The 26,636-nt window shown below is 41.8% G+C and overlaps 2 protein-coding genes across 4 annotated transcripts in view; one reads left to right on the top strand and one right to left on the bottom strand.

The window, feature by feature from the left end:
* Positions 1 to 1,590: 1,590 nt before the first annotated feature.
* On the bottom strand, positions 1,591 to 10,385 carry LOC306737489 (P-selectin-like). Its single transcript, XM_079219222.1, has 17 exons — positions 10,307 to 10,385; positions 9,840 to 10,019; positions 9,213 to 9,309; positions 9,029 to 9,105; positions 8,606 to 8,791; positions 8,343 to 8,522; positions 8,008 to 8,205; positions 7,629 to 7,705; positions 7,061 to 7,071; positions 6,362 to 6,474; positions 5,422 to 5,598; positions 5,053 to 5,149; positions 4,137 to 4,213; positions 3,660 to 3,848; positions 3,043 to 3,222; positions 2,383 to 2,580; positions 1,591 to 1,706 (listed from the first exon to the last, which is right to left on the bottom strand). Exons 1-17 carry the CDS (start codon positions 10,374 to 10,376, stop codon positions 1,642 to 1,644), a joined length of 2,172 nt encoding a protein of 723 aa, XP_079075348.1. The 5' UTR covers positions 10,377 to 10,385; the 3' UTR covers positions 1,591 to 1,641.
* Positions 10,386 to 13,419: 3,034 nt separating this feature from the next.
* The window catches only part of prkcaa (protein kinase C, alpha, a), a gene marked incomplete at both ends in the record, with an annotated part of 127,884 nt that continues 114,667 nt past the window's right edge, over positions 13,420 to 26,636 (top strand). For all 3 annotated transcript variants that reach the window (XM_079220168.1, XM_079220166.1, XM_079220167.1), the window contains 2 exons: positions 13,420 to 13,586; positions 15,367 to 15,398. In XM_079220168.1, the coding sequence (XP_079076294.1) occupies positions 13,420 to 13,586; positions 15,367 to 15,398 (199 nt within the window). The remainder of the gene's footprint in view (positions 13,587 to 15,366; positions 15,399 to 26,636) is intronic.

Here is a 26,636-nt window from a genome sequence, read left to right as displayed (position 1 = left end):
TTGTTTAATTACTGCGATTGTTTTCATTTCATGTGGTCACTTTCAGCTCAAGCTACTTACTTCCGCGATTTGTTCCTTGGAAACCGCTGTTGCTACACAACATGAACTGTATCCACTGAACAGGGAACTCAAAAGGAGCACAGTCAAGAATCTGTTCTGACAATGCAAAAAGGTCCTGCAACCTTTCCTGCTTTCCTGGCCATTTAAGTCTCCCGCAGCTTTCAGAAAGCCAATCTTTTCTGACTCTCCAGCAAGCCTTCAGGTACATAATGCATGTCTTTACAGTGTCATCTTACTGACAGTAAGTCTTTAGAAATGGTTGTAGCATTATAGGCAGGTCAGCGTAACAGTGTACACACATTCTTGGTAACCTTAATAGATTGCTGTAGGAAACCCTTGGTCCTCAGAAACATTTTGACTATCTTTCTGAAGTGACCTCTTTACCTTCAACAATATGCAGTCTGGACAATAAGCAGAAGGACACTTTGGGAGTATTGGAATATCAAAATCCACACGCGATATAATCCCAGGCACATTGCATGTCTTCACAGATGTCATGGAACGAATCCTTTTTCAATTTGAACCAGGGCAGGATTATTTTCAGCTCACATTCCTTAGGGGACATGCTATTTTCTGGTTTGGCTCTTCATGGCCAATTCTGCCTTCATTTGGCCAGGAGGACATTTATTTCTGGCACACACACAACCAAATCTCAAAGTCAAATTTGGCTGGCTCTTAAAAGAGAGCAGCATGTTTGCTTAATCCTGTGGTCAGAGGAGCTATCCAAGTACAGTACCTATCCATGATACCATGGGGATACAGCACCTGGACTTGCAGCGTTGCCTGGGAAAGAGCCAAATGGACATTGAGATGAGCAGTTGACTATGCCCATAGAACAATGCCTTATTAAGGTTAACACATCCTTTGTTTTGCACTTATCAAAAGTTAGCTATGCTTTTTGCAGGTACATACAGGAGGAAATAGTATTACCTATTAACACATATTACAAGAACCTTAAGCGCTCCTCAATTAAGAAGCTATGCATTTTAATTACAGTACATTACTTGCATAATCTATGTGTTAATTTTAATTATATAAAATTTGAAATACAGATGATCAGAAAGTGAGTATATAGAAAGGTAGAAGATCACCATGACCTGTGCATACCAGAGTGAAAGAGTAACTGGATTCGTTCGGGAAGGAACTTGTATAATAGGGCGCTTGTCTGGCACCACCACACTAAAAACAATTTTGCAAATGTGAGGTACAGGTTGGCAAAAGTTTCAGGTATAATGTAGTCTCCTTGTGTCGTAGAACCTCCAGGTGAGATAAAGTGAAATGTCTAACAATCCTGTATTTAATTCATAACCACCTGCTCAGTGTCTTCCGTGTTTTGATTACTGACAAATCAGGAGCATCCCAACCAATCAGGAGGAGCGGAGCATGAAAGGTTTGGAAAATGTATGTTTTTTTGTTTTGTTTTCAGATTTGTGTTATCAGCGTCTCAGTGTCCAGTTCCTATGAATCTATTTGTGGCTATTTGGTGGACAGAAGGAGACCACAACGACAACAAAAACACACCAACACATATTGTATATGGAAGTAGTTTAATAAAAATCAGAGAAGGGATCTGCTGCTTTTTCAGCATTGTTCGATTTCTGATGGAAGTGAAGCTGAATAAAGGTTATAATCAATACTCCTGGGCTCTAGAAAAAAGACACACACAGAGAACAGGTTAGAATACACTTACCATAATAGAGCCAACGACCATTAATAATCAAAGTGTTTCTCTTTTATAATTTAGTGATCATGTCGAAAGAATATTGCCCCCAAAAGCATTCATGTGTCCTGCTGTGATTTACTGTTCACTGCAGGGTTGAACAATAATAAGTCTGATGGGAAGTGTAGCTGCTCCAAGCGATATGACCAAGCTTGGTGATCATTTGTAGGAGACTGTAAATCTTATTATTTTTTTTTTTATATTTGTTATTGCAATAACTCATTTATAATGTACTGTTATTACCAATAGCTATTTGGGGAAATCTGAATTGAGATGGGGAATAAAAACTATACTTTTGAACCCAGAGGACAATCACTTGGCTATGAAACACTTGGATCATGTACCGCACAAGCTGTTCTGATAGTTTAAGTGTACACCTGTTATGTTATCAATAGTTTTTTAAACACAGTTTCTTTAAATCTAGTTAGAAAACAGCTTTTAATGCCATTTAAAAAAAATGAAAACAGCAGACACAAGCTGGCACTGCTTATGTCTTAGGTGGAAATATGACAAATATATTTAAAAATACAAAATAAATAAAATGGAATAAAGCAAAGTATATATTCTAGCTATTGGGTGATATGTTATGAAATATGTCTTACGCTCAAAGCACTCAGGGATTTTGAGTATTCCACCGTTGCACTGGGTTGACACTGCATAACCACATTTCCGGACCTTGTCCATGCAGTAGACTGAGACAATCTCTCTGTGTAAGATTACATTAGGCTGGAGGTCTTTGATCCAGATTTTTTGTCCTTTGTATAATATCCTTGCTTTCTGTATGCCAACATGGCAAGGAGCTGCATGTGACAAGTAGAAGAAACAAAAAACATTATACTTGATAGATAGCGTTGTGTTGTTTATGTGTCCCGACGCAGGACATTGAGATTGAGAGTGGTTAGCTACCTGTAAACGAGAGGCTGGGTTTATATTAGATGGCAACTGAAAGTTTAGCTCATATGCAGAGGCATTCCACTGACCATTTTAACTCTGAAAAGCATTTCCAAATGTATATACACTTTTATAATATTCAATGCAGGCAAAAAAAGAGTTATGGGATTGAAGTAAAGTTGAGAGTAAAATAAATGGAAAAAGGCCGAGATGGAATTATGAATACCGTTCCTATGCCACCCTTTACTGCAGAACTAAACTCTCAAAAACAACTACAAGCCAGTCTCAGGATCTTCACCTATCAAGATCACCCAAGAAATGTGTCATTTCTAATGTAAAATAAAAATACAATACATTGGTTGCAGCCCTACCTTTGCAGGATGGCTTCTCAGACCAATTCCCATTTTGCTGACAAACAATCTGGAGGCTTCCATCGAGTACGTAATCTCCATTGCAGCCATAGCTGACTGTTTCCTTGTAGTCATAGTCTCTCTGGTCGTTGCTCGACATGTAGCCTTTGTCAATGTTCTCCGGAGGAGGGCAGGTCACCACTGTAACAGGAATTATTTAGTCCATTCATTAGAGACACTATTTGTTTTCATATTTTTGTCTGCTAATCATCCCAGTTCAAGTGGATTGGAAATGTTTCCTGGAGATGCTGAAGACCAGAGGGGGGTGCTATTGCATCTAATGTGTTATTAGTGTGCCTTCTCAGCTCCCACTAGTTATTATCTTCTCGCTGTACTACCAATATAGGAGTGAGAAAATCCCCCATATCCTCCAAAACTGTTTCGTAGTTTTTCTTTTTTTCTTGAAAGAGATTTCAAATCGTGCCTAATCACCCATTACTGAAATATTCACCCAATCTCATAGTGTACGTGTCATATTATTAATATAACTTTGGTTAGCATCATCCTGCTTGTTGAAGCGTCACAACAGTTTAAAACACGGTTGTGGTCAGTAAATACTTCTTGCAATGCCTTTATACCTCGACATTCAGGTGTCTTGGTCCAGTTGCCAGTGATAGTGCACTCGGTTCTTGCGTTGCCAATAACTATGTACGGAGGCAGACACTCGTACGTCCCTGCAAGGCCGTAATCAGTGGTTTCCCCTCTGATCCTCTTGTCATAAATGATCATCCCAAACTGTGGGATCGGTGCGAGACCACAGGACAAGGCTGCAAGAGAAGAAAGAGAGAGAATAGGCCCAATTTATATACAGTATATCGCATGCTTGCACTGAGTAATGTGTCAGGATTTTTTTATATATTTATTTGATCAGTTTGCATTTACAACAGGGCAAATTGAGGGGTAAGTTGTGGTACATTTCTGGATACTACAAATATAGGGCCTATGGACAGAATCATTCAATCGGGTGCCTGTCTTCTAAGGCCACAGAAAATCCAGTTGTATGCTTTCTTATTTATTTTCCCCAGCCTTGCAGAAGGATGTAATGGTTTACACACGCGTGCACTCTGGTTCTGCTGCGCTCCATGTTCCATCGGCAAGACACACTGAGGAACTGTCTCCAGTCAAGGTGTACCTGTGCAGAGCAGTCAGATCATGCTTAGATTGCAAATAAATAAACAAAACACATGATGCTTGTCTTAAAGGAACAGTGTGTTAGATTTAGTGCCATCTAGCGGTAAGGTTGCAGATTTCAACCAACTGAAACTTCTACCGTGTGCCAAGCGAGCAGGAGAACTACGCTGCCTGACAGAAAATACAGGAATGGCCCTATTTGGAGCCAGGGTTTGGTTCTGGGCTCCTGTAGAAACATGGTGGCCGGCTCCGTAAGAGGACCCGCTCCGTATGCAGCTCTGTTTGTTGTTTTTGATGATGCTTAAATAGTCAAAACTCAGGTCTGCACACTGTTAGGCTCGAAATAAATAGTGTATTCTTCTTATTGCCTTTCAAGTAGATCAAAATGTTGCCTGGCAGTGTGCAGACTTCCTTGGTGCCCAACAGTTAAGTGTTCTTTGCGTGTATATACTCACACCTGGTCCCTCTTGCGATGTTAACTTGCCAGTGTTGGTAAAACAGATCACATAGAGAAATATATGAATATATTCAATGAAATGCTTGCTTTTTAAATGCCAGGAAATCTTTACGTGGCATGTGATCGCAGGCAAAGTCAGATCAACAGCTGTGTGCCCTGCTGATTTGAGGTAATACTTTCAAATACTACTCAATTCCAGCGTTTGATCTATCTTTGGTTTATCTTCACAATTCCCTCACACTTTACTACACTTTACTTAACATGCTTCACTATTGTATTGTCTGCTCAATAGACTTGTTTGCTTGATTAGAGGCCCTCCCATTTGCTTTTTCAAAAATGCCAGAGGTGACACAATGAAATTCAACAGGATGTTTTTGTTTTACCCTTCATAACACGTGTAGTTAATCATACTCTGGAACACGACATCCTCATAGTACGCTTCTCCATTAGCCAATGGTTCAGGATAGGGACATCGTTTTGCTGCAGGAGAGAAAACAGTACAGAGAACACGTGTGAATGTAAGGGTTTTTCTATTCAGTTATTCAGTTATGAATAATGCAAACATAGCAATACCAATACAAATAATATTATAGATGAGAGTACAATAATCACATAAATAAATAAATACAATTCTCCCCAAAATGTATTAACGCATTGCATTTTTCTATGCCCTATCAAAAACAATCATAGTCAAATTGAATTGAAGTGTATACATTTGACCCCAAGTTCTCACTAGAATAATGGAGACCCACGTATGCACAAAAATTTGGTTTTCGTCCATTGTCCACTGGCACCGCAGACAATCTTCCGAGGGCCCAGCACGGGGGTGTATCCCTGTATACAGGACAGCGCTAACTCTGCACCGGGGCTAAAGAACCTCTGGAGCCCATCTGTCTCAATGTTGGCACCCAGCTCAGGCCTTAGACACACTGCAAGGACAAATGGATTTAATGATGATTATGTATAGACTCTCAAATCACTTGGAAAAGAATATTCCAATATATGACAAGCCAATGGGCATTAACACTTAAGGAGTTAAGCATTTAGTCTGAGCTTAAATGCCACGTGTGTGTCTCAACTGCTGAGCCTGAAACAGAAGGAATGTGTGTGAAAGTGTCGTTATAGTTTGTATTTGTCTCAACCGTTTAGTTATTATATCATTATAGTACTGTTTTCTGTTCCCTACAAAAAATATGTGCAATGCAGCAAGAGCAACATCTACTGGAAGTTGATTATTCTGAAGGAGCATAACTTTCTTCACGGCTTTACTTGGTCCACTTTTCTGAAATAGTGATAACTCTATTAGTGATAACTACTGTATATTGCACATTTATGTCAACCATTTAAACAATATGACAGGCAATGCTGGCGACCTTTGACAGGGAGGCAGTAGCAGAAACTTGCATCCAACAAAAACATTTTTTATTTTACAAAGACATAAAAAGTGTTATTTTCTTCCTGTCAGCTTCACAACACATTGAAACAAACCATCTCAAACAACTAATGAAAATAAATAATTGCTTTGTATGCATCCAAAACTAAACATCGTCATTGCTACTTCAGAAAATGCCTTGAGAATTAATGTCTTGTAACATTGCCTGACGCTAAAGTGAAAACAGCAAAGTAATGACTGTAAATGCGTGCAGTTTGAGCCATGTAAAGATTACAAAAGTAAGAAATAAAAGCAAATACCATTGTCTTGTTTGGATGCCGCGGTGGTAAAATACACAAATGGACACAGCAGAATCAAAGCCAGCATGCGTTCCATCCTTTGTAGAAATGTGCAGACGCTCCTCTGTTCTTTCCTGTGGTTTCTGCTTCAAAGTCTGAATCTCTGTCCCCTCTCTCACTGCTGTTTGTGTTCCTCGAAAAATAAACAGATAAGAGCAGCATGAAGTAACTGCTGGCTGGTGATCCTTGTTTTCTCTTCTCTTCTTCTCCTTTTTTTGGTTCCCTTTTGCAATAACAGATTGTAATCCTCGTGACATTATACTGGAAGTGAAACGCTCCAGCAGCGGACTTTCCCATGTTGCTGCAATATTATGAAACTCCTTTTGGCCCCATTTGGCTGCTGCTCAAATCCTATTAAAGAGCAGAGATGCATCGAAACCTAAGAATCTAATTTTGGTAATGAGGTGTAAGATTGTTTATTCAATAAATGTCCCTTTCCGCACCCAACAATTAATAAAGGGGCAATTGACAATGCAATCTCAGCACAAATATAGAGATAACAAAGAGTTATTGTGTACGATACTCAGAAAGAAGTGAGATCTTTAATGCATCTCTCAGCGATCAGCTACATGTTTGATATCAACGTCCAAATTTAAACAGGTTGAAGTGAAGTGATGACCGAAGTCTGCATTACTTTACTTTAACTGAGCTGAGATCTACAAAGCTAGATGCTACAAACACATGCAGACAAACTTTATTTGAAGGTGAGAAGTTGAAATTTGCATAAGTTTGATCTATTTTTGGCCTCAGCCTTTGTGCAATTTCGTTCCACTGTCTTTTGGTATTTCACTACTCATCACTACATTAGTTATACTGAAAAAAGCACCTCTGAGTGTTACTTACACCGTGATATATCAACTAAGAGTGGTTAAGGTCGCATGGAAGTCAGATTCGCACATGAATGAGGTGTGAATTGGTCTCAAACCTCCTGGGAAATTATGTCAGATTGTAGCCACAAATAGTTCACATCTTCAGTTTTCATTGTCGTATGTATGTTCAGTATGTACTGGTATGCATCAGAGGATTGAAAAGTACACAAGTTTACAAAGACTCTTTCAGGAACCAAACATTTTTAATTGTTCAATTAATAATGACTTTATTATTAGCTGACAATGACAGGCACAAGGAAATAAGTGCCATCTGTCTTCTGTAGCATGGTCCAATCATTCATATCTATCAGTGTACATAGTGTTTCAGGTCATTGTGTTTAAAGTTATGCAGGTCTAGCAGGGGGTGACGCAACACACATAGTGATTTCTGATGGAAGGGTTTTGGCCTTTAAGGTGTACTCCACCTTGCCTGGTTCTAAAAGCAAGAAAAAGAAAGGCAGATGTATTACAGTCATCATAAAATCATTGCTTTATGGAAACATAATGGACTTCTCCAAAAACTTGGAATGAGCAATCTGATTTATTGGGGCCATCCTCAGTTTGGAGTCATATATTAAGAAGAGCATTAGAAACACGTTGGGTTAAAGGTTTTGTATCTGTACAAGTGTTCACGCTGCCTTATTTTAAAATCTAAAACCCTTTGAATGCATTCATATTTGTTATTATCTGTTGAGCTTCCAAACCTCGACGGGTGGAAATCGAACTTATAGAACTCACCCACAAAGCACTCTGGGATGGGGATGGTCCCGTCGTTACAGGTGCTGACCACAGGGTAGCCACACCTCTCCTCTCTGTTCAGACAATAGAAGGCAACATGCTCTCCATGGAGGACTCTGTTGGGTTTCAGGTCAGCGATCCAGAGCTTCTTGGCGTTGTAGAAGATGCGGCCTCTTTTGATGCCAACTGCGCAGGGAGCTGGATGGGACAAGCTCATGTTCAGTAACCTTTCATATGAATACTTGTGGTTTACAAAGCTACTCCTGATCTAAAATCATAAATACATGAATTCAGGCTGAGATTAGTTTTCAAGATCTGATTTTCCCATGACTCACCTCTGCAAACTGGCTTGGAAGACCAGTTTCCTGAGTTTTGGCACTGTATCTCAGGCTCTCCATCCAGAATGTGATGCTCATTGCAGGCGTACTTAACCGTCTCCTTGTAGCTGTGTTGTCTCATCACAGCGAAGGTGATGAAGCCATTCCGTATGGCTGCTGGGATGCTGCAGCTTACCTCTGGGATGATCACAAAGGTGAGGAGGCGCTATTTAGCAGTTAAAAGGATGGCCAAAGAACATGGAGAAACACTGGCAGCGTACCTCGGCACACCGGCGGCTCAGTCGTGGTTCCGTCAGCCATGCAGGATCCCCTCTCATAGCTTGGTGCCATACGTGGGTTACACTCATATGTCCAGCCTTGCCCATACATGGTGGTGCTTCCAGTAACTGGCTTATCAAAGACGATCCTTCCATCTCGAGGTGACTTGGGCAGTGGGCAGTTCACGGCTGTAAGAAGTAAAGCGATCATGCTAGAACTCCGCTGCATTTCTTCTATGTATACAATGACATCCATGTAAGGCATGTTCTGCACACGCACAAATAATCTCACTTACTTAATAAACAAGTGCATCAATAAATAATAAGCTTCCTTAAAGGATAAAACATGACTTTGGATGTGATGTTTGCTCTCATTGAAGAACAGAGTCTGTTATCATTTCCACTGCATATATTTTCCTCCAGTACCTTTGCAGAGAGGCGGTGGATTGCTCCAGGTACCATCATGTGAACACCTGCTCTCATTGGCTCCTTGCATGACGTACCTGACAAAGTTCACATCATTCTCAAATTTAGTATTGTAAACACAGCTTCTGATGATCTGTTCAGAACTGGACTTTTTTAGATTTTTTAAAATCTTAATCAATCTTACCCGTCACTACATGTGAAGTTAAGCACACTCTTGAATGGAGCTTCTGTCCTTCCCATTGCTAATGGCTGCAGAGGTCGAGGTATTGGGCACATCTTGGCTGCAGAAGAGATGGTTCAGTACTACTGTATACACACACATTGTAGAAGCACCAGAATGTGAGACACTGGTATGTTTTTGAGGTCAGATGATTTCGGACTAAATCAAACTAGAATATTGATATACTATTTTGATAAATCTGCTGAAAACCCTTATTCTTTATGGTACATTGTATATTTACTTAGTCATATTTTGTCCTGGTAAATACATTATGAATAATTAAAGAGAATTAATGATCCTTCAAAAATGCTGTTCTTTGCATTTGGACCTCATCATGTGACAGGCGGAAAAGATGAAGCTGGATATCATGGAGTAAAATATTTCCTGCTACACACTGGGAAGTTAACTCCTCTGGGGTTCACTTTGTTTTTTGAAGGTCAGCAGTTTTTCTCCCGCCTTGCTCACACCTTCTACTTTTGGATGGTTGTAACAATTTAGGATTTCCAGCTGTTCTAGTATTACACCGGTGCACTCTGAAACCGCTTTGTTACGATGCCGTAGAGTGAGAGTCCAACACCCCAGTAAACTCACGGGTGCATGCCAGGTCTGACTGTGTCCATCTTCCTGTGTTGGTGCAGGTCAGCCTTCCAGGGGTCGCCGTGGAAGGCGAGTAACCCCTTTCACACACAAGGTTCACCTGCTCTCCAATCTCATACACACGTTTTAGGGTCAACTCCTCAATCCCGTCAGCGACATCAGGACGGCTACATACTGGACCAGAAGGTTTCACAGGATTAATATTCAACAACAGTATACGCTTCATAATCCCATAATCCAATGTACAGATTAAAATGTCAGGGGTTGTTGTAAAAGTTGTGCACATTTTGATACTTTTGACTCGACGGCATCAATCTTGTACAATAGATACATTCAAAATAGATAAAGGACAGTGATTAAAAGTACAGAAATACTTGCAGCACATGAGGAAAAAGCAGAAAAGAGTTGATTCACAGTCGATGCACAAAGACACATAAAGCAATCGTCCTGCTCTATTTTACCGTTCTTGGATGTTACAGTTGTGTATAAAGCCACTTGGCAAAGGACCAACAAAGCCAACGCAGGAGCCATCTTCTCGGGAGTGAAGTCTCCTCAGTGATGCCAGCATGAGGGCTGCCGCTGGGTCAACGGGCCCCTGACAGCCCACTCCAATCACCAATCAGATGCCAGTGTAAGGTCCTATTGATTGAACACAAAGGTCTTAACTCCTGCATTTTTACCCAGAACTGGTCGATAACCTGGATTTGGTACAAGAAGCCAGCAGCCTGATTTGAACTCATAAATAATGATCCCAAGACACTGTACAAACACACACACACACACACACACACACACACACACACACACACACACACACACACACACACACACACACACACACACACACACAAACCATGTCGTACTTTTTAGTAATGCTAAACAGCTGTAGCAGAGACACACACACACACACACACACACTCATATAAACCATGTTGTACGGCTGTAGCAGAGACACACACACAGTTCAGGTTTACAACTACAAGAAAAATAGAAAGAGGCTAAGGTTTAAAGAAAGTTTAAGAGAAGAAGGTAGTCTACTTAAAAAAAAAGGCAGAAACACTTTGATCTGCAGAACCATGTCCACTGAAATTATGCAATACCTAACTAGGTCAAAGGATTTGAGTCATACTGTTGGTTCAACTAAGCAGATATGCTTCATTATTTGAATGAAATACACATCATGTCACTGACAGATACGAGTTATTGTTCTTTCTCTTCAGTGATGCATGTTTTAGATTGACTTGAGCCCCAAAAACACATCATTTCAGCAAAGAGTTCATCTGGTTTATCTAAACCCGTTTAATTTGCAAATATTTGTCTTTCGCATGAGATGACCAGGCTGCTCTGCTGGTCAGTGAACCGGAGAGGATTGGTAACGTTTTAGAGATAGCAAGCAAGTCAAAAGAGCTGGCGGGCTGTGAGACAGCTGTGAGAAAACACTTCAAATGGGAGGAATTGCATTCCAGCCGAAACACAAACCACCTGCTGCAGTGTGTGTGAGCAAGGAATCCAGTTGGAGGCATGTTCATAACAACAGCAAGAGATTTTTCCTAACAATCAACCCAATGAAGCACATTAGACAAACACGGAAACTAAAACTATCTGGTTTGTGTTTAATAAAATGGTGGTTATGAAGGACTAGATACACAGTGTCTGTGAACATGAGGCTGGGTCAGACAGGTTGGTGGCATAAGCAAAGTCTTAGGTGTAAACATGTCTTGGGCAATAGGTCTACAGTGGTGATCTCATCGTTATTCCCACGTTTTCTACATGCAAAGCAACATTGTTAATCATGAAGAGGTTGCTCTTTTATTATAGATGCATGCATACAAAGTCAAAAAAGTCACAGTCAGTTTTATTATCAATTTTGTGCAATGTGCAAACATGCAGAAGATCGAAAGTATGTTTCTCTTCTGTCCAACATATAGAGAATTGTGCAATTGTAATAATAATAATAATAATAATAATAATAATAATAAAGTGCAAAAAATTTTTTAAAAGTTAAAAAAAAACATATAACATATAGACAACATAAATTAGGAACTATTAAGACTGTGAAGGACTAAACTATAAATTAATGACTGTAACTCCTTTGCAGCATTCAGACATGTGAGTCTAAAAGAGGACAGAGTTAGACTATGAAAGACTGTAACTATACACATCCAGGCTGAGTATTCTGAAAGACATAAGCACAAAATGAGTGGAAGCGACTCAAACACAACATTCATTGGATCTCTGCTAATGTCACCGAACTGAGCACTTGTTGAAAACAATTTCTGCAGAGCGGTTGTACGTGTGTAATACGCCATGTTTCCACACGGTGGCGCTCCCCATCCACAATTCCTGCAGCGGGACGAGGGGCCCCCTCGTCCCGCTGCAGGAACATCAGCCCTGTGCGTGACATCAGCCAGATGGAAAAGGAGGAAGCGTGAGGAGCAGCGTCAAGTTACACAAGGATATGGCCTACTGGGACCACGAGAAGGAAGTCTGTCTTAGAAATAAAATACAATTTAAAAACAGAAGCGTGCTCTCTCTAGCGTTTGGATTGACAGTTTGAAATCAGAAATAATATGGCAATTCAGAGATTCCTGTTTATGACTTGAAGGTTGAATCTTCCAAGGAGCTGAACTTGGGAACATTATCTAGTTTGTGTTTGAGTACTTTTTAATTGTAGAAGACTTTATATGCAGAAATGTTTTGGTTGGTGGCTGTCGCTGTCATGTATTGTTTGACAGCAAATGCAGGCCACACAGATGCACGGCTACACAAAGGACACTCAGAGCTGTTTTTATGGCAGTTTAGGAATTGTACACACTCAGTTGCCAGTGTATTCGGTGGCTGAAGCTAATGCAGCCCAAAGCCCTGTAATAAATCCCACCTTCACAAAGGTTATATAACTGTTTAGAGAGGCGCTGTTTCAACTTTATGGCCAGTGATTTGTGGTGCTGTTGCCTCACATTGCCTAATACTGAGAGGTGAATATGTTGTCTAACATAATTAATACAAATGGGGTGCATGCTCAAACACAGCCTGACCTTTTCTTTTATTATGACTGAACAATTTAGCATTCTTGATTTATTGCAGGGTATTAAATCGTTTTTGTGTTGCATAGTTGCTTGTGTAGATTAATTCCTGCACAAAAAAGTGTCTTGACCGTAATATTGATTAACATTAATATTTAGGATAATAATCCAGGATTGAGAACTACTACTGTCTTGCTTATCAACTCGGCTGTCACTTTTGAACAAACTGTAGTCACACTGGGCGTTGTATAAAACAGTCTACAATAGATATGAAAAAAAACACCAACAACAAAAACACTTTTATTTTGAAGGTGCTAACCGGATGTATTATGCGTTTCCGCTGTGGCTAGCTTGGCAGAGCTGTCAGTGGAGCAGCCCAGTGGAGACGGCAGGGAAAGCCCTCAGACAGTAAGTACAGTGTCTCCGGTGAAGACCGACGCCTCGCGCTCTGCTGGCTCGACCCTGACGGCTGCGCCTCCAAACGGACGGGAAACTCTTCCAGGACAAGAAGACCAGAGCTTTACGCGCGGCTTTTCTTCGCAAGGGACGACATGGCTGATGTGAATTCAAACGAGGCGCCCACCGCGGACGTGGCGAACAGGTTCGCTCGCAAAGGTGCTTTGAGGCAAAAAAACGTCCACGAGGTGAAGAACCATAAATTCACAGCCAGGTTCTTCAAGCAGCCGACTTTCTGCAGCCACTGCACCGACTTCATCTGGTAAGCCTCCCCGCCTCCCACCTCCACCACCCCGCACTCCCCCACGACTGCTGCCGCCTGTTGCATATTGGTAACTTCAGTCGAGTGTGTTGGAAGATGTAACACAACTTCATGCTAACCTTCCCTTCTTAATCCTGCCACATACACTTCGTCTGTAACACTTAAAGTGACCACGGGTTTTTCTACCCAAGTGGATTTCTGTTCCGGGGATCCCACTTTCTTCGAGATTTGGTCCAAGCGATCCCATATGGGAGGAGTTAATCTGTTGTTTATGTTATTAGTGTAGCACTGGCACCATGGCTGTTTGAGTCAAACTCATGTTTAGAATACATGTAATATATGGAAGTTAAATGAAAGCAGCAATTTTCATCTTTGTGTGACAAAGTGATCCCAGTAACTCCCAGAAACCCTTTTTTTTTGGAGAACAACGTCAATGTTGCACAACCATGAATGAACATATGTCTCCATTAGTGGCAATGTGTCCCTAAACTATACAACTGTTAAAGTCCACTTCTCCAGTTGCTGAGATTGGAACCTGGTTAAAGTCTTCGGATGACTAATAGGTTCCCTCTTCCTGGCACAGAGTCCAGCTAATAAAGCCTTCCATCCTCAGTTTCCTTCTTCCTACTGTGAGGGAACACAGCATGTATTGCTGAAAAGCTCTTGTGTTGCTGCTCACTGGCTGGATTTCTAGGAGACATTCTCCGGTGTACTGACGCTGAGAGACCCCCGATGGAAAAGAACTTCACCAACCCTTCAGGCAATCGGCTCCACATATATATGCACATGTGGTTTCAGTTGAAACACATGAAGTGGGTCGTGACCTGCAGGGGTGATGATGCCTTTACGCTGCAGTTATTTCCATTAGTGACATTTGGAAAGTATGATGCGCAGACAGCCTGGTAGTTTACTGTCCTCTGGGTTGTGTACCTCAGGCCTTTTTTATTGCTGCTAGTTTTACATCAGGACCTGTGCCCGTCCGACTCGCTCCTCAGCAAAAACAAAAGCTCAACGCACAACTTGAAGGCAACAACCTGTTGCTTTGGCTTGCTAGGTTTCAGAAAGGAGGCTCTTTATGCAAGCGGTGCGTTTTGTGACTTGTAATCGGAACATATTTTAGTATTCATCTCGCAGTGTTTCAGCTGTTGAGAACCTTTTTTTCTTTCTGTCCTGACAATGTGACTAAAATCAAATCATTTGACAGCAGTAGAAGAAACACTGAATGTGCCCAAAGTATGTATGCTGTCTATGATGCATAGATGCATGCCCGTCTTTCAATCAGAGGATCGGTGGTTCGAGCCCCTGCTCCGCTAGTCCATGTCGATGTGTCCTTGAGCAAAACACTTACCCCCTAATTGCTCCCCGTTGCTGTGTCTACGGTGTACAGAGCAAACATGTAAGTCGCTTTGGATAAAAGCGTCAGCTAAATGAAATGTTGGCTGCAGGGACTCGTTGCCGTTCAGGATTCGTGAGGCCGACAGTCCGGAGGCATGGCTTACCGCCGGTGTTTCATCCTAGAGATGTTGGATGGGGTTGGAGTCAGGGCTTCGCACGGCCAGTCAAGTTCCACCACGGCAGACTCAGAAACAGGACTCTTTACGGACCCTAAAACCTTAAACCAGCAAAATATGAAAATGTTCAATAGTAGAGGTATATAATGAAACACTGTGTTTCTGGTGGGAATCAATTAATGGATTTTCTGTGTTTTGTATATGTGTGTGTGTGTGTGTGTGAGAGAGAGTTAAACAACCATGTAATTCAGCCTTCTTTGTTTTCACAGGGGGTTTGGAAAACAAGGATTCCAGTGCCAAGGTAAATGCAGAATTGACTGACAGCTGACTCATTCAGATGTAATGAGACCCTGACCGTGTGTGTGTGTGTGAGACATGTACAGTGTGTTCAGCGTAGGCTTTTGGCTGCTTCTCTCACTCCCACATTTCACAAGTCTGAACATATACAGCGGCGCTCCATTTCATGTGTGCGGCTAACATGAAAAAATTATGTTTGGTGGCCCGCGTGAAGAACGCAATTTGTCCGACCTGCGACGAAGACGATGAAAAAAACAGCTCATTGATTTGTTTGCTTTTTTGCAAGCTTGGCATTATTTGTTTACACACAGCCAGGGTAGAGCTATTGTGGCCATAATGTATTTAAATTAGGTGGCCTGAAGGAAATGAGCATAGAACAACATTGTTTTTTTTAAATATTGTTATTTAACAAGCAGTGTAGAACTAGAGGGCGGGTTTCTGTTTGTTAATGGGATCTAGTTCTAATGAGCTTTGTGCATGGTGCTGACTTCCATTTAAAATGTTTATTAACACAGTGATGATTGGAATTGAATGTGCTATTTAGCAGTTCATCTATCAATAAAGCGCCTCCTAACAAGTGGAGTGACAACAGGTAGCGAACAGTTTGGCAAAAAGAGTCGGATAAAGGTGTGTTTGATATAAATGGTGTGAGCTAAAAAACAAAAGGATGCCAGGTGAGACTATTTTGTACCTCTATGTGGGATTAAGGACACATCTTGTCCCCCACGTCAGCCCCCCAAAAATCACCAGTTGAGCTTCAGCACGCATCAACTCTCAGAATTCTTCATCTAATGTGGAAACGGGCGGGCTTGCCAAAGTCTGACTCTGACGCAGAGTGCCCAGGTAACGGTGCGGATGATGTTAAGCTGATGTTGCACTTAGATACAGAGTCTTTCATGTTGTTTTAGCGCCTAAAAAAAAAAAGATTCCAAAAGTCCGTCTTCAGTATGGCCGTTGCTGATCTGGATTTCACAGGCTTTTACAGTTATGTGCATAGACCAAAAAAAAAGGAAGAAGTCACATTTACATTCAGGACACACTGGTTTAAAAAAACAACAACAAAATAACCTCCCTCAAACTTAAATATCTGATCACAGGCATTTGTTTTACAACGTGTCATCTCTGGTGACTTGGTTCTGAGAGCTGCTGCAGTACTAGTTATTATCAGATGTCCTCTGGAGCAAGTCTGTCAAAAGTGTGTCATATTTCACCACGGCAAAAAGGAAAGCATCCAGAGAAGGACTTGATTGGAATCTCTCTCTCTCTCTTAGCGTCAGAGTGTCAGAGAGAGCGTGAATCCTCGTACTCGTACGTTTAGGCGCTTCGTGTGTCCGTACGGGCCTGTGTCTAGGAAAATCAATTATTGGAACGTTATAGGAACGAGCACATTGACTACTAAAAGCCCCAACATCCACCCTTCTATGTGATCTCCTCTCTGAGAGGTGGGAGGCAGCCTGCTCTCTAGTATCCGCTCCCCCTCGGGTGAAACCAGGCTCAGTGTTGACAGCCTCACATGTTTTTGCATAACTTGACATTATCGTCAGTGTGTCCGCAGACCCCTTCCCGCCCCCTGCCTTCTTCCTCAGCTTCAGCAGCGAGTTGTCATTTTCCTCCTGCCTCGTCGTTTACCGCCTGCTTTCATACAGGAAGCGATAAATTGAGTGATTGGAAGGACGTCAGAGAGACGATGCGAAAGAGAGGTCTTACGCACCGACGGCGCTCTGGAGATTTCTTTTTTTCTCTCCAGACAGCAGAGGACTGGCGGCACCGCTCCAAAACTGACCACTCCTTCTTCCACCACCATAAATAATGTTAAATAAATAATGCGTGCCTTATCAAGATGAAGGTCATTGGTTACCACTGCAGCTATTCAAAGAGAGAAAGCCTCCCCCCATTTCATATTATCTGTTTAGCCATCAATTATTCAACTTAAGCTTCAAGAAAATGAGGGTCGAGTGCTCCAGCAGAGCCAGCGAGCCTCTCAGCCCCTACTTGAAGTGGCAAAGTAATAAACCGGAGAGTGGCATTTCTCTAACAAGAGTGACATTTCATTTTCAGCCCTGCAAATGTCTCTTTTCTAAGAATAGGGTGGGCGGCACAGTATAACACATGTTGTGAGCTTGACATTGTAATTCTGTTGCATACATTTAAAGCTCATTAAATGTGTCGCTTGTGTGTGGTTATTTTTGTGAACATTTTGGGATTAGATATAAAAACATAAGAGGTACATAAATGTTTTGCCAGATGGGAAGTGAGATTTCAAAACCCTTCTGCTAGTTTATTAATCATTGGAGCCGTGTAAAACACATTTCACTCGTTTCAGCTTCTCAGATGTGATATTTGCTGGTTTTCTTAGTCTTTATAACTGTAAAATAAAAAAGAGTAATATCTTTGGGATTTGGATTTGTTCTTTGAAAAAATCTAGCAATTCGATTATGTCATCCATGGCCTTGAATATTTAGCAGCTATCACACGCATTTTATAGACCAAAAAATGTGTTGATTAATCCAGAAAATAATTGTCTGATTCATGAATAAGAAAAAGAGTAGTTAGTCTCACTCTGCTGTACTGTAGTGAATTTGTATGTGAGGATGTGAGCATTGTTCATCGTGCTACACATCAAGTTTATTGTGTTGAACATGAGTTATGTTGATGCGGAAGAAAACACACTTGGAATGAAACATTAGAACAAAGTCCATTTTGAGGAGAGTTAATGTTGTGTAAACAAACAATCACATCAGTAACCAGCTTTCTAGATGCTATCGGCATCGGGAACTATCCGTCCATCCGCCTGTCTGCCTTCACCTGGCTACTTTCCCTGCGGAGTCTCATTTCAAGGCTCAAGGCGGCAGCCGCTGTGCAGAAGGGTATCTCAAATGAGTTTCGTTGACATTATAATACAGCCGAGCAATTCAGTGCACTCAGCGGATTCACACTTCAGCTCTCGTTGAGTTCACATGAGCCGGGCCGTGGGCTTGGGTTTCTCATTTGGGTTTCATCTCTCCGAGGTCTGATTTTCCGAGGGTGAAGCCGACGGTGTAAATCCCGTCCCGTAGCCTCACCTTCATTCAGCCAAACGTATTCATAGCGAGCCACATTCTTCTGTCGGCCACTGAGCATCCCTCCTTAAGTGTTGGAGGTCAAGTGCCTTCTTCAGAGGCCTCCCATTGAGAGGAGTGTTTGTGTAATATTCATTACTTGCTCCAGATTGTCTCGTTAATCCAGGGTTTCTGCGACAAGGTGACTTTTCAGGATGGAGTTGGTATCATGAGGCCTTTGTGCACATATTGCGTAACACATATTTCAACAAAGACGTGAAAGCTACGGCGTCAACGGAGAACCAAGAGGCTTCACAGAAGGGTGACCAAGTAAAATGTTCTGCTCCATACACCGCTTCATTTCTCGAGTGTCGATGCATTTGATGGATTTGTGCTCGCTCTACGGTTCCTTTAGAAGAACCTCTGACTTCCCCAGTGCATTGGACGTTTATTGGCAGACTATAGATGACTGAATTTTGCCCCGAGGCCTTCCAAAGTTCATGAGAGGAAGCTAATGAGTATTTCTGTTGCCTCCCGAGAGAGAAGTCTACTTGATGTCCATCAATGGTGATGGATTTTTGACCCTAGTTGTGCCCTGCTAGCTAAATGCATTTGGACCAATTGTCATTTGTCATGATTGTGTTTCTGTTATGAGAATCCCCAAACAACTCCAACCAACCAGTTAATCACACAAAGCAGCCTGGCCTCTTTGGTCCTTTGATCATTAGTGGCCTTGCTTAATGTGCGAGGCCACACTTTGACACTGTCAGACAAATAATAAGGACTACAAATACTTTTAGAATCAGAAATGGCTTTATTGGCCATGTATGCGTATATACAAGGAATTTGCAAGAGGGAAGGAGTTGAAACTGGTTGTGATGGGTCTCCAGGGATGTTTCCTGCCCGTTTTCTAGATGGAGGGCAGGTTTCATCCGCCAAATCCCATCAATACACAGTGTCTTTGTTTATCTCTCGCTGTTCATTGTTTGGACAGTACTCGGAGCATCCTAGTACACATCCGCCACCATGTCATCCCAATAAAGCCCCTGTTGACAGGCCATGGGAAGGTAAACTCGCCCCTGTCTCTGCAGGCTGGCGCACAGATTCTACTATAACTGCTTGTTGTTGTTTCATCTTTCCATGTCAATTCGCTCAGTCAGTACATGCTTCTCAGACAATGTTTTTTTCTGCTTCATTTGAGCCCCACGTCCTATGTTAGAAGACCTGGTTACAATGCTGAAGGCTCAGCACCCTGGTGGCCAGAAACACAAGGCAGTTTGTGCACATAGAAGTATTGACCGGCGACTACACATTGTGATGGATGGAAGACATCAAGACCTAACCATCAGCCAGCATCTGACGGCGCCACAGCTACAGCTCGGCAGATTTGTTGGTCATGCAGACAGTGATACATCGGTTCAAGCTTTTATTCCTCCAGGGGGTTACACAGCCTGTAATAAACTCCATCTTTTCATGATGGTTTATTACAATTTCAACCTCAGGTGCCCTGAAATCAACCACGCTGATGTGTGCCTCAGCTAGTAATGCTTTTACAGTGAAATGACTGGAAATGCTAGTAGCCAAGTAGCTACATATTGACAACAACAACATATTGCATTACGAGTACACACAGTTATTCAAATAACCGCAGCTTATTTCCGCAGTTTATTACCGCAGCTTATTTTTCATAAGTAATGTCCTTAGTTTCTTCCATCCAATGGAGCGCGATTATATCAATTTGTTAGTGGAATAGCAGCGAGCAGAAAACTAGCAAGGGTTAAATCTCTGTGATGAAACTTTGAAGTCCAAATCCAGCGGGATGATTTTCAAAAGTGCCCCCTCCATATTCTGGTCTATAGCTAAAAATGAATTTCAATCTGACAATTGGCGGGTTCCACAGAAAACTTTCTACAGCTTTCTGTTCACAATGTATTTGTTTGGCTGTTTTTTTTCGGGGAAAGCCTTGGCCCTCCGTTTTTTATTTTTGTCCCAGTTTCAGCCATGAAAACTTAAACCCTCATTTTCATGCCATCAAGAAATGGCCTGTGACAGACACATGAAAGCCCCGTTGACTAGTCCTGGGATTCTCATAAGCCCTAAACCATAAGACCACAGGCCACCCTGCTGCATCTGTGGCCTCCGCCACCTAAGAGGCCGACTGGCCGTGCCTTTGTTCATACCCTTCCTCTCTGCTGTAAAGTGGGCTGTATACTTAGAACTAGGGCTGGGCGGTATGGCCAAAAATTCATATCACGGTATTTTGTAAGATTCTGGCGGTTTCACAGTATTTTTTAAAAAAAAAACAAGTAAACACATTGATTCCATTAACAGCACCAGTCAACTAGACAGCAGTACTGTCAGCGAGCCGTCCACAGCCTCAACAACAGCCAGCAGCAACATTTACTTTGTCCACTTTAAAACTGGGAGCGCAGTGGAGCTACTTACCTGTCAGTGTAACTGGGCTCAGTCATGGTTCACACTTGTTATAAAATTACAGCGCCGCATTGCATTCTGGGTAGAGTTCGCACAACAAAAAAAAACAGAAAGAGACAGACAGACACACCACACAAACAGCTGTTCGCCGCCCAACTTCCCATCATGCAATTTGGCTGTGTAATTTTGAACCATGAGTGAACCAAGTTGCACTGACAGATAAGTAGCTCCACTGCTCTGGTATTAAACTGTGAAAAAAATGTTGCGGCCTGCTGTTCTTGTGGATATGCATGGCTTGTTGACGGTGATGGTCGCTGACGGCACCGCTGTCTAGTTGACCGCTGTAGCGCAACAACAGTTGTTACGTGTAATCACTGATATACCGTGATATATATCACGGTATATGAAAAATTCATACTGTATGGAAATCTGAAACCGGTATACCGCACAGTCCTACTTAGAACAATGAAGCTGATTAATTGACAACAGCTTTGATGCTAACAGCCAGTTTCTTGATTACACTGCTTGTCTAATCTCTCCATTCCTTCTCCTTTTATCTCTGTTTTTACTTATAGTTTAATCGGTCTGGCCTCTCATTTCTTGGGCTCTCAGCCAGAAAACTGCCCTTTGCAGTGCCCTCTGCCCATGGGGCTGCTCCTATATGGTCACTTTCTTTCTCTCTTCGTACACACACACACACACACACACACACACACACACACACACACACACACACACACACATATTCAATCCCTCCATCCCATATAGGTGAAGCAGAGGAAAATAGCAGATGCGGATTTGGTCTGGGTTTTCTTATCTTATCTTAACATTCATCAAGATACAAGATTTAGAGACCTTTTGAATGGAGCAGAGAAGAGGCGTGCGTGTGTGTGTGTGTGTGTGTGTGTGTGTGTGTGTGTGTGTGTGTGTGTGTGTGTGTGTATGAGACAGACAGGGAAAGGGGCAGAGTTCAGTTTAGGCTATATTTAGAGTTGCTCCCTGGGGCCCTGCAGAGACACACTGCTCTGCATACAGCAGGTTCTGTTTATGGATGAACACTTGCTCTGTCTTTAGATGCCCCGTGTTTGATTACATAAGGGATTTGTGGGGACACACTTCGGTTAAGTTCTGCAGATGTCAGCAACTTATTTTGAGTATTTGGAAGACATCAGTCATTATTTCTTCCTCCTACGGAAATGTACACAAATCATACACTGTATGGACTCTACCCCAATGATCACCACTCACAGCTTTTTTTCTTTTTGCCTTGTATACATATAAGTCAGAGGCATATTCCCCAATCCAGTCTAGTTAGTTCAAAAGAAAGAAAAATGGTTAAGACAGCGCAATAAACTGTTAAAATGGTACAGAAACAGGTGCAAGACAATCTACTGCCCATTAACAAAAAACACACACATCTTATTAACCTTTGACTGTTATTCATTTCAAATTTCACATAATTTCAAAGACTTTTGTATCAAGGTGTCTTCACTAAAAGCTAAAGTGACTTTTTCTTAAATAGTAAATAGTGTCTCCTGATAAGGTTGAGACAAAACAATATCAACCAATAGTTGGCCCCATATCGGTGTGGTTCTTTTCTTAATTACTGTTGAACAAGTCTCATATGCACACTGAGAGAGACTCACACCCTGTACAGACTCCAGTCATTGCTGGTGTGTTTGACGCCTTTTAAATCATAGATGTGATCAGGACCATGACCTGCATAGTGCTCTCTGGTGCCTGAAGAGATATGGCCTGTATTACTGAACGCTGCTCCAGCGAATCCCCAGCAGTAAAAGCTGGTCGGCCTAAAGCCTCCGCAGCTGTAAATGGAGCGCCACCGCAGATTCAGGTTCACCATAGAAAGTGGATAAAACAACTCCTCGCTATTACTATCTGTTACTTTCAGAACAAACTGTTGTTTGAACTATCACCACATTACTGTGTTATTACTGTAAAAACAACATTAGTTGGACAGTAAGCAACTGGTATCAATGCATGATAACGTCCATAAGCTTTGAGTTCTGTTGCAAAACACTTTAAGTCACAATAACTCTCAAAGAGCTGCTAATTTCTGACTGGCTGGTCACCTCATGTCGTCTTCAGGTGGAAACAGCAGAAACCGATTGGACAAGCATGAGCAGTATTACCTCACAACTAATATATACAGCTGAGGTTGTCTAAAGAAGTGCTCTGAACACACTAAAACAACTTGTTTTCGCTGATAGTCAATGGCAGTAGCTGAGCAAAATATATGGCAAATCAAAAACCAGCATTAGATGTCTTGCATGTCTCTCAAAGCCTCCAGAACAGCTGCAATGTGCCGTCGTTCTACAAGTCTGTTGTGCACTAACTAACCTCAAGTGTTGTCTAAGACCAAACAAATTTTGAAATATCTCGTGGTTTTGGCTAATGTAGCAAATATAACCCTTTTAATATTAGCTATTTCATTCGTGTTATTGTCTAGTCATTCAGAGTTGAAGCTAAACTGAACTAAACTTTCCCTGTGGTTTAGAAAGAATGTGGTTGAGCAGTAAGAACTGTAATTACTGACCTGACAACATATTTAGTCTTTAGATGACTGTTGCCTTGTGAATGCGAGGTGCTGTAAAGCGACAAAGGATTATTTGTTGTGATTTTATTTGCAGAAGTGCAAATTGTTTCACTGAAGGTAAAACTGATGTAAGACGGATTGCACACGTTTCTGAGTTGCTGACAACTGGGTTGTTTCACTTTTACCTTCAGAAAAACGGAACATGCCCATTTTAATGTCACTGCTTAGATATATGTATATATATATATATATATATTCAAAAGCCTGAATGATAAGTTTGGACAGTGAGTGAGAGGTGCTGGCCAGCAGCTTGGTTCTGATCAGAAACAGCATTGTCAACGTAAACTGTATGGTCGCCTTGAATTTTCCTGAAAGCCTCTCGTCGCTTCCTGTTTCAAGACAATCAATTCAGACCAGCTGCATTAAGGGTAGTCTAATCTATCATGGCGGTCTGCATTATTTATCAGCTGAATTCCCATTATGCATTTGGGCGAAATGCCCTGTTGTGTTCAACATTCCTGATAACTCCTCTGTGTTCGGCAATGTATGAGCTTGTGTTTTCACAGTAAAAAATGCTTCTGATTGTGTTATTTGTCAGCCTGCGGGGACTGTGCTGGAATATGTAAATCCCAGTGCTTACAAACTGAGCATTCATCATTAATATTGCTTTTAAATTTATGTGACTGAGCGCTGATGTCAATATTTGAAATGGAGTTGTGATAGTAAGATAGCTTCTTGGGTTCCACGGAGACCTGGAGGACAGGTTGATGCAGATCTGTTTGTCTCTTGGCACAGGACGGCTCCTGCATGGAGGGAAATACATCCTCTGACACCTGCATGTCATGAGATAATGGAGCCCTATTCAGTTCCTGATTGCATGCTGTCATGATGTAGCCAAAATCTGTTTCACAGTTTGATAAGGGGATTTGAGAGCAGGAAGGGAACTGACTGAGCAGTCCCAGGTGGGATGACGTCCATGTCCCTGCTGTCATGCTGATGTCACATGGAATTTGAATGGTCAGGTTTTTCTACCCCCCCCTCTCTCTCTCTGTCAGTTGGAAGACGCAGCTCCAGCAAAGCATCACATGGCTTTGTGCTGCTGCTGCATTTGGCTCAAATACTGGATTTGTATTGCATGTACATTTGCCATTTCAAAAATACACAAAATGCAGTCGACATTTTTTTTGGGACCTGCAATTTGTCTGGATGCGTGATTTATGCATGTCATTCGGGCATTCTGTAGGAAATATCCAAACCTCAACGCAGAATTCAAGTTCTACGTTGTTGAGTAAAGAAGTGACGGGATTTGAATACCCTTGACTTAAGGCAGTTTTCTAGAGAAGGCAGAAAAAAAACACCCCAGCCCTCTCCCTGCAGCCTTCCCCTCTGTTCTTAGCCCCTCCCACCAGACACGGGCTATGCACACGAGTAATGGTCAATCATTTAATAAACATTATCTTGATCCTGATAGGGATCCTGCGAAAATTCTTTATCATGTTTTCTTTGCAAACTTGTGGGACTGTAAAGCCCTTTTGATTTGAGCCTTGAGCCGTTTGCGACGGTTGGCAGAAAGCTAAACTATTAGCAACATTTTCTCTCCAACTCTGAAACACTTTGGTACTTGGCAGGCTTTTCTCAGACCACTTGGATTACAATGTGATTTCAAGCTATTATATCCCAACGTCGCCTTCCAAAAAATTGCAGACTCCAGTTTTAATGTAATTGTGTACACACATAATGTATCGAAAGTTACGAAGGTAACTACGGTTCTATGAATCCTGGCTGACTGCCAGTGTTAAGCACTGGATGAAATTAAGGATGAAATAGAAAAGAAGGTTTTTATGGTAACAAGTTTTGACCTTTTTGAGAAATAAAAAATGCTTTTTGAATGATAGACTGCAATTATGAGAACATTTATATTAATCTTGCATATTAGAGAAAGTCTATTCAATAAAAATTCAGAGAAAAAAAAAAGACAGGAGTGCTCTTTGTGAATAATTCTGTGGATTCTTCTCTTCTTAAAAGAGGGGAAACTAAAACCTATGTGATTACAACAAGAGTTGGCTCAAAGAGTGGCTTTTGTTTAACCGACACACTGTTGGAAGGATGTGACGCCCATGGGACTATTATTTATTAGCCTCTGTTGGATGTGACATTGTGTGGATGCCAGAATGCAACATCAACCGTTTCCTGTTCTCAAAACTGCCATTCTGGCTTTTGCCTTTTTATTGCTGCAGCATCGACGTTACTGTTACAAGTTAATTGCAAGCAGCTTTAACTTCTGACATAACTTAGAGTGTTAAAATCAATCCCTACTAATTGCCCAGGCTTGGCCTTGTAAACTAGAAACAAAATATATGTTATGGATGAGCGTGTGTGTCGGTGTGTGCGCGTGTACTGATGTATGTAAAATAAATGAGGATGGACAGTGTACCCATGTAGAGTCAGGTGCAAGTGAGAGGGCCCTGCCAGCAGCTCTGTGTCGTGGGGTCTGCTATGTATTTGCTCGGAGATCTTGAGCTCTTACAGGAGGAAGCGTTTGGCAGCTCAGTCATAACAGGTTGAGAGCGTGCAGATACTGCATGGGGAGCCAAAGTGGTGAGTCTCAACTCGTCGTGATTCCCCCTTCAGCTTGTCTGGAATGGTTATAGTTGATATTTATTGTGGCTGACTAGTTTTACAGGACTCTGTCATGTTTATCACTGGGAATAATGACCAGTTTATTGTTCCAGCACAGCAATTTCTTTGCTGATAAACAGCCATAAAACACGTAACAACCTTAAAACAACCGTAAAGCATGTGACAGTATTTAGCGCCAGAGAGACGGTTGTGTGTCCGAGGACGAACACAGAACTGGCTTTTAAAAAAAAAAAGTAGGCTCGCTGTTTTGCAACAGTGTTTAGCAAACACACATAGAGGAACCCATCATCGAGGAGATATTCCTGCACGGCGCACTGAACTACATAATGCAACACAGACACAAACCATGCTTTCACTGCCATATGCTGCCCTCTCCACATTCACATATGAATGCAACATTCCGGTCGAGTCGTTTGTGTGTTTGTTGAAAGGCATTCAGGTTAGGATTCAAGTGTAGGAACCATCTGAAGGAGATGAGGCACATGCGTGATGGAATATGCTTTAACTGTTGTGAAGCCCATGTCGGCACACATTATCCACTGCAGATACAGTGTCCTTTCAGAATGCATCAATTTGT

Source organism: Taurulus bubalis (genome assembly GCF_910589615.1).
Source record: "Taurulus bubalis genome assembly, chromosome: 6".
Classification (NCBI taxonomy): Eukaryota; Metazoa; Chordata; class Actinopteri; order Perciformes; family Cottidae; genus Taurulus; species Taurulus bubalis.
The sequence above is the reverse complement of the archived record's forward strand: the minus strand, read 5'-3'. Positions and strand labels throughout refer to the sequence as shown.

Bases quoted from the DNA above. Each gene is read 5' to 3' on its own strand.
- LOC306737489 (XM_079219222.1), bottom strand. From the start codon at position 10,376: ATGGCTCCTGCGTTGGCTTTGTTGGTCCTTTGCCAAGTGGCTTTATAC. The intron at 5,150-5,421 runs GTGGGTCTCCAT...TCTCTCCTGCAG, and splicing joins AACCAAATTTTTGTGCATAC to CAAAACGATGTCCCTATCCT. The intron at 3,223-3,659 runs GTATAAAGGCAT...TTCCTGTTACAG, and splicing joins CAAGACACCTGAATGTCGAG to TGGTGACCTGCCCTCCTCCG.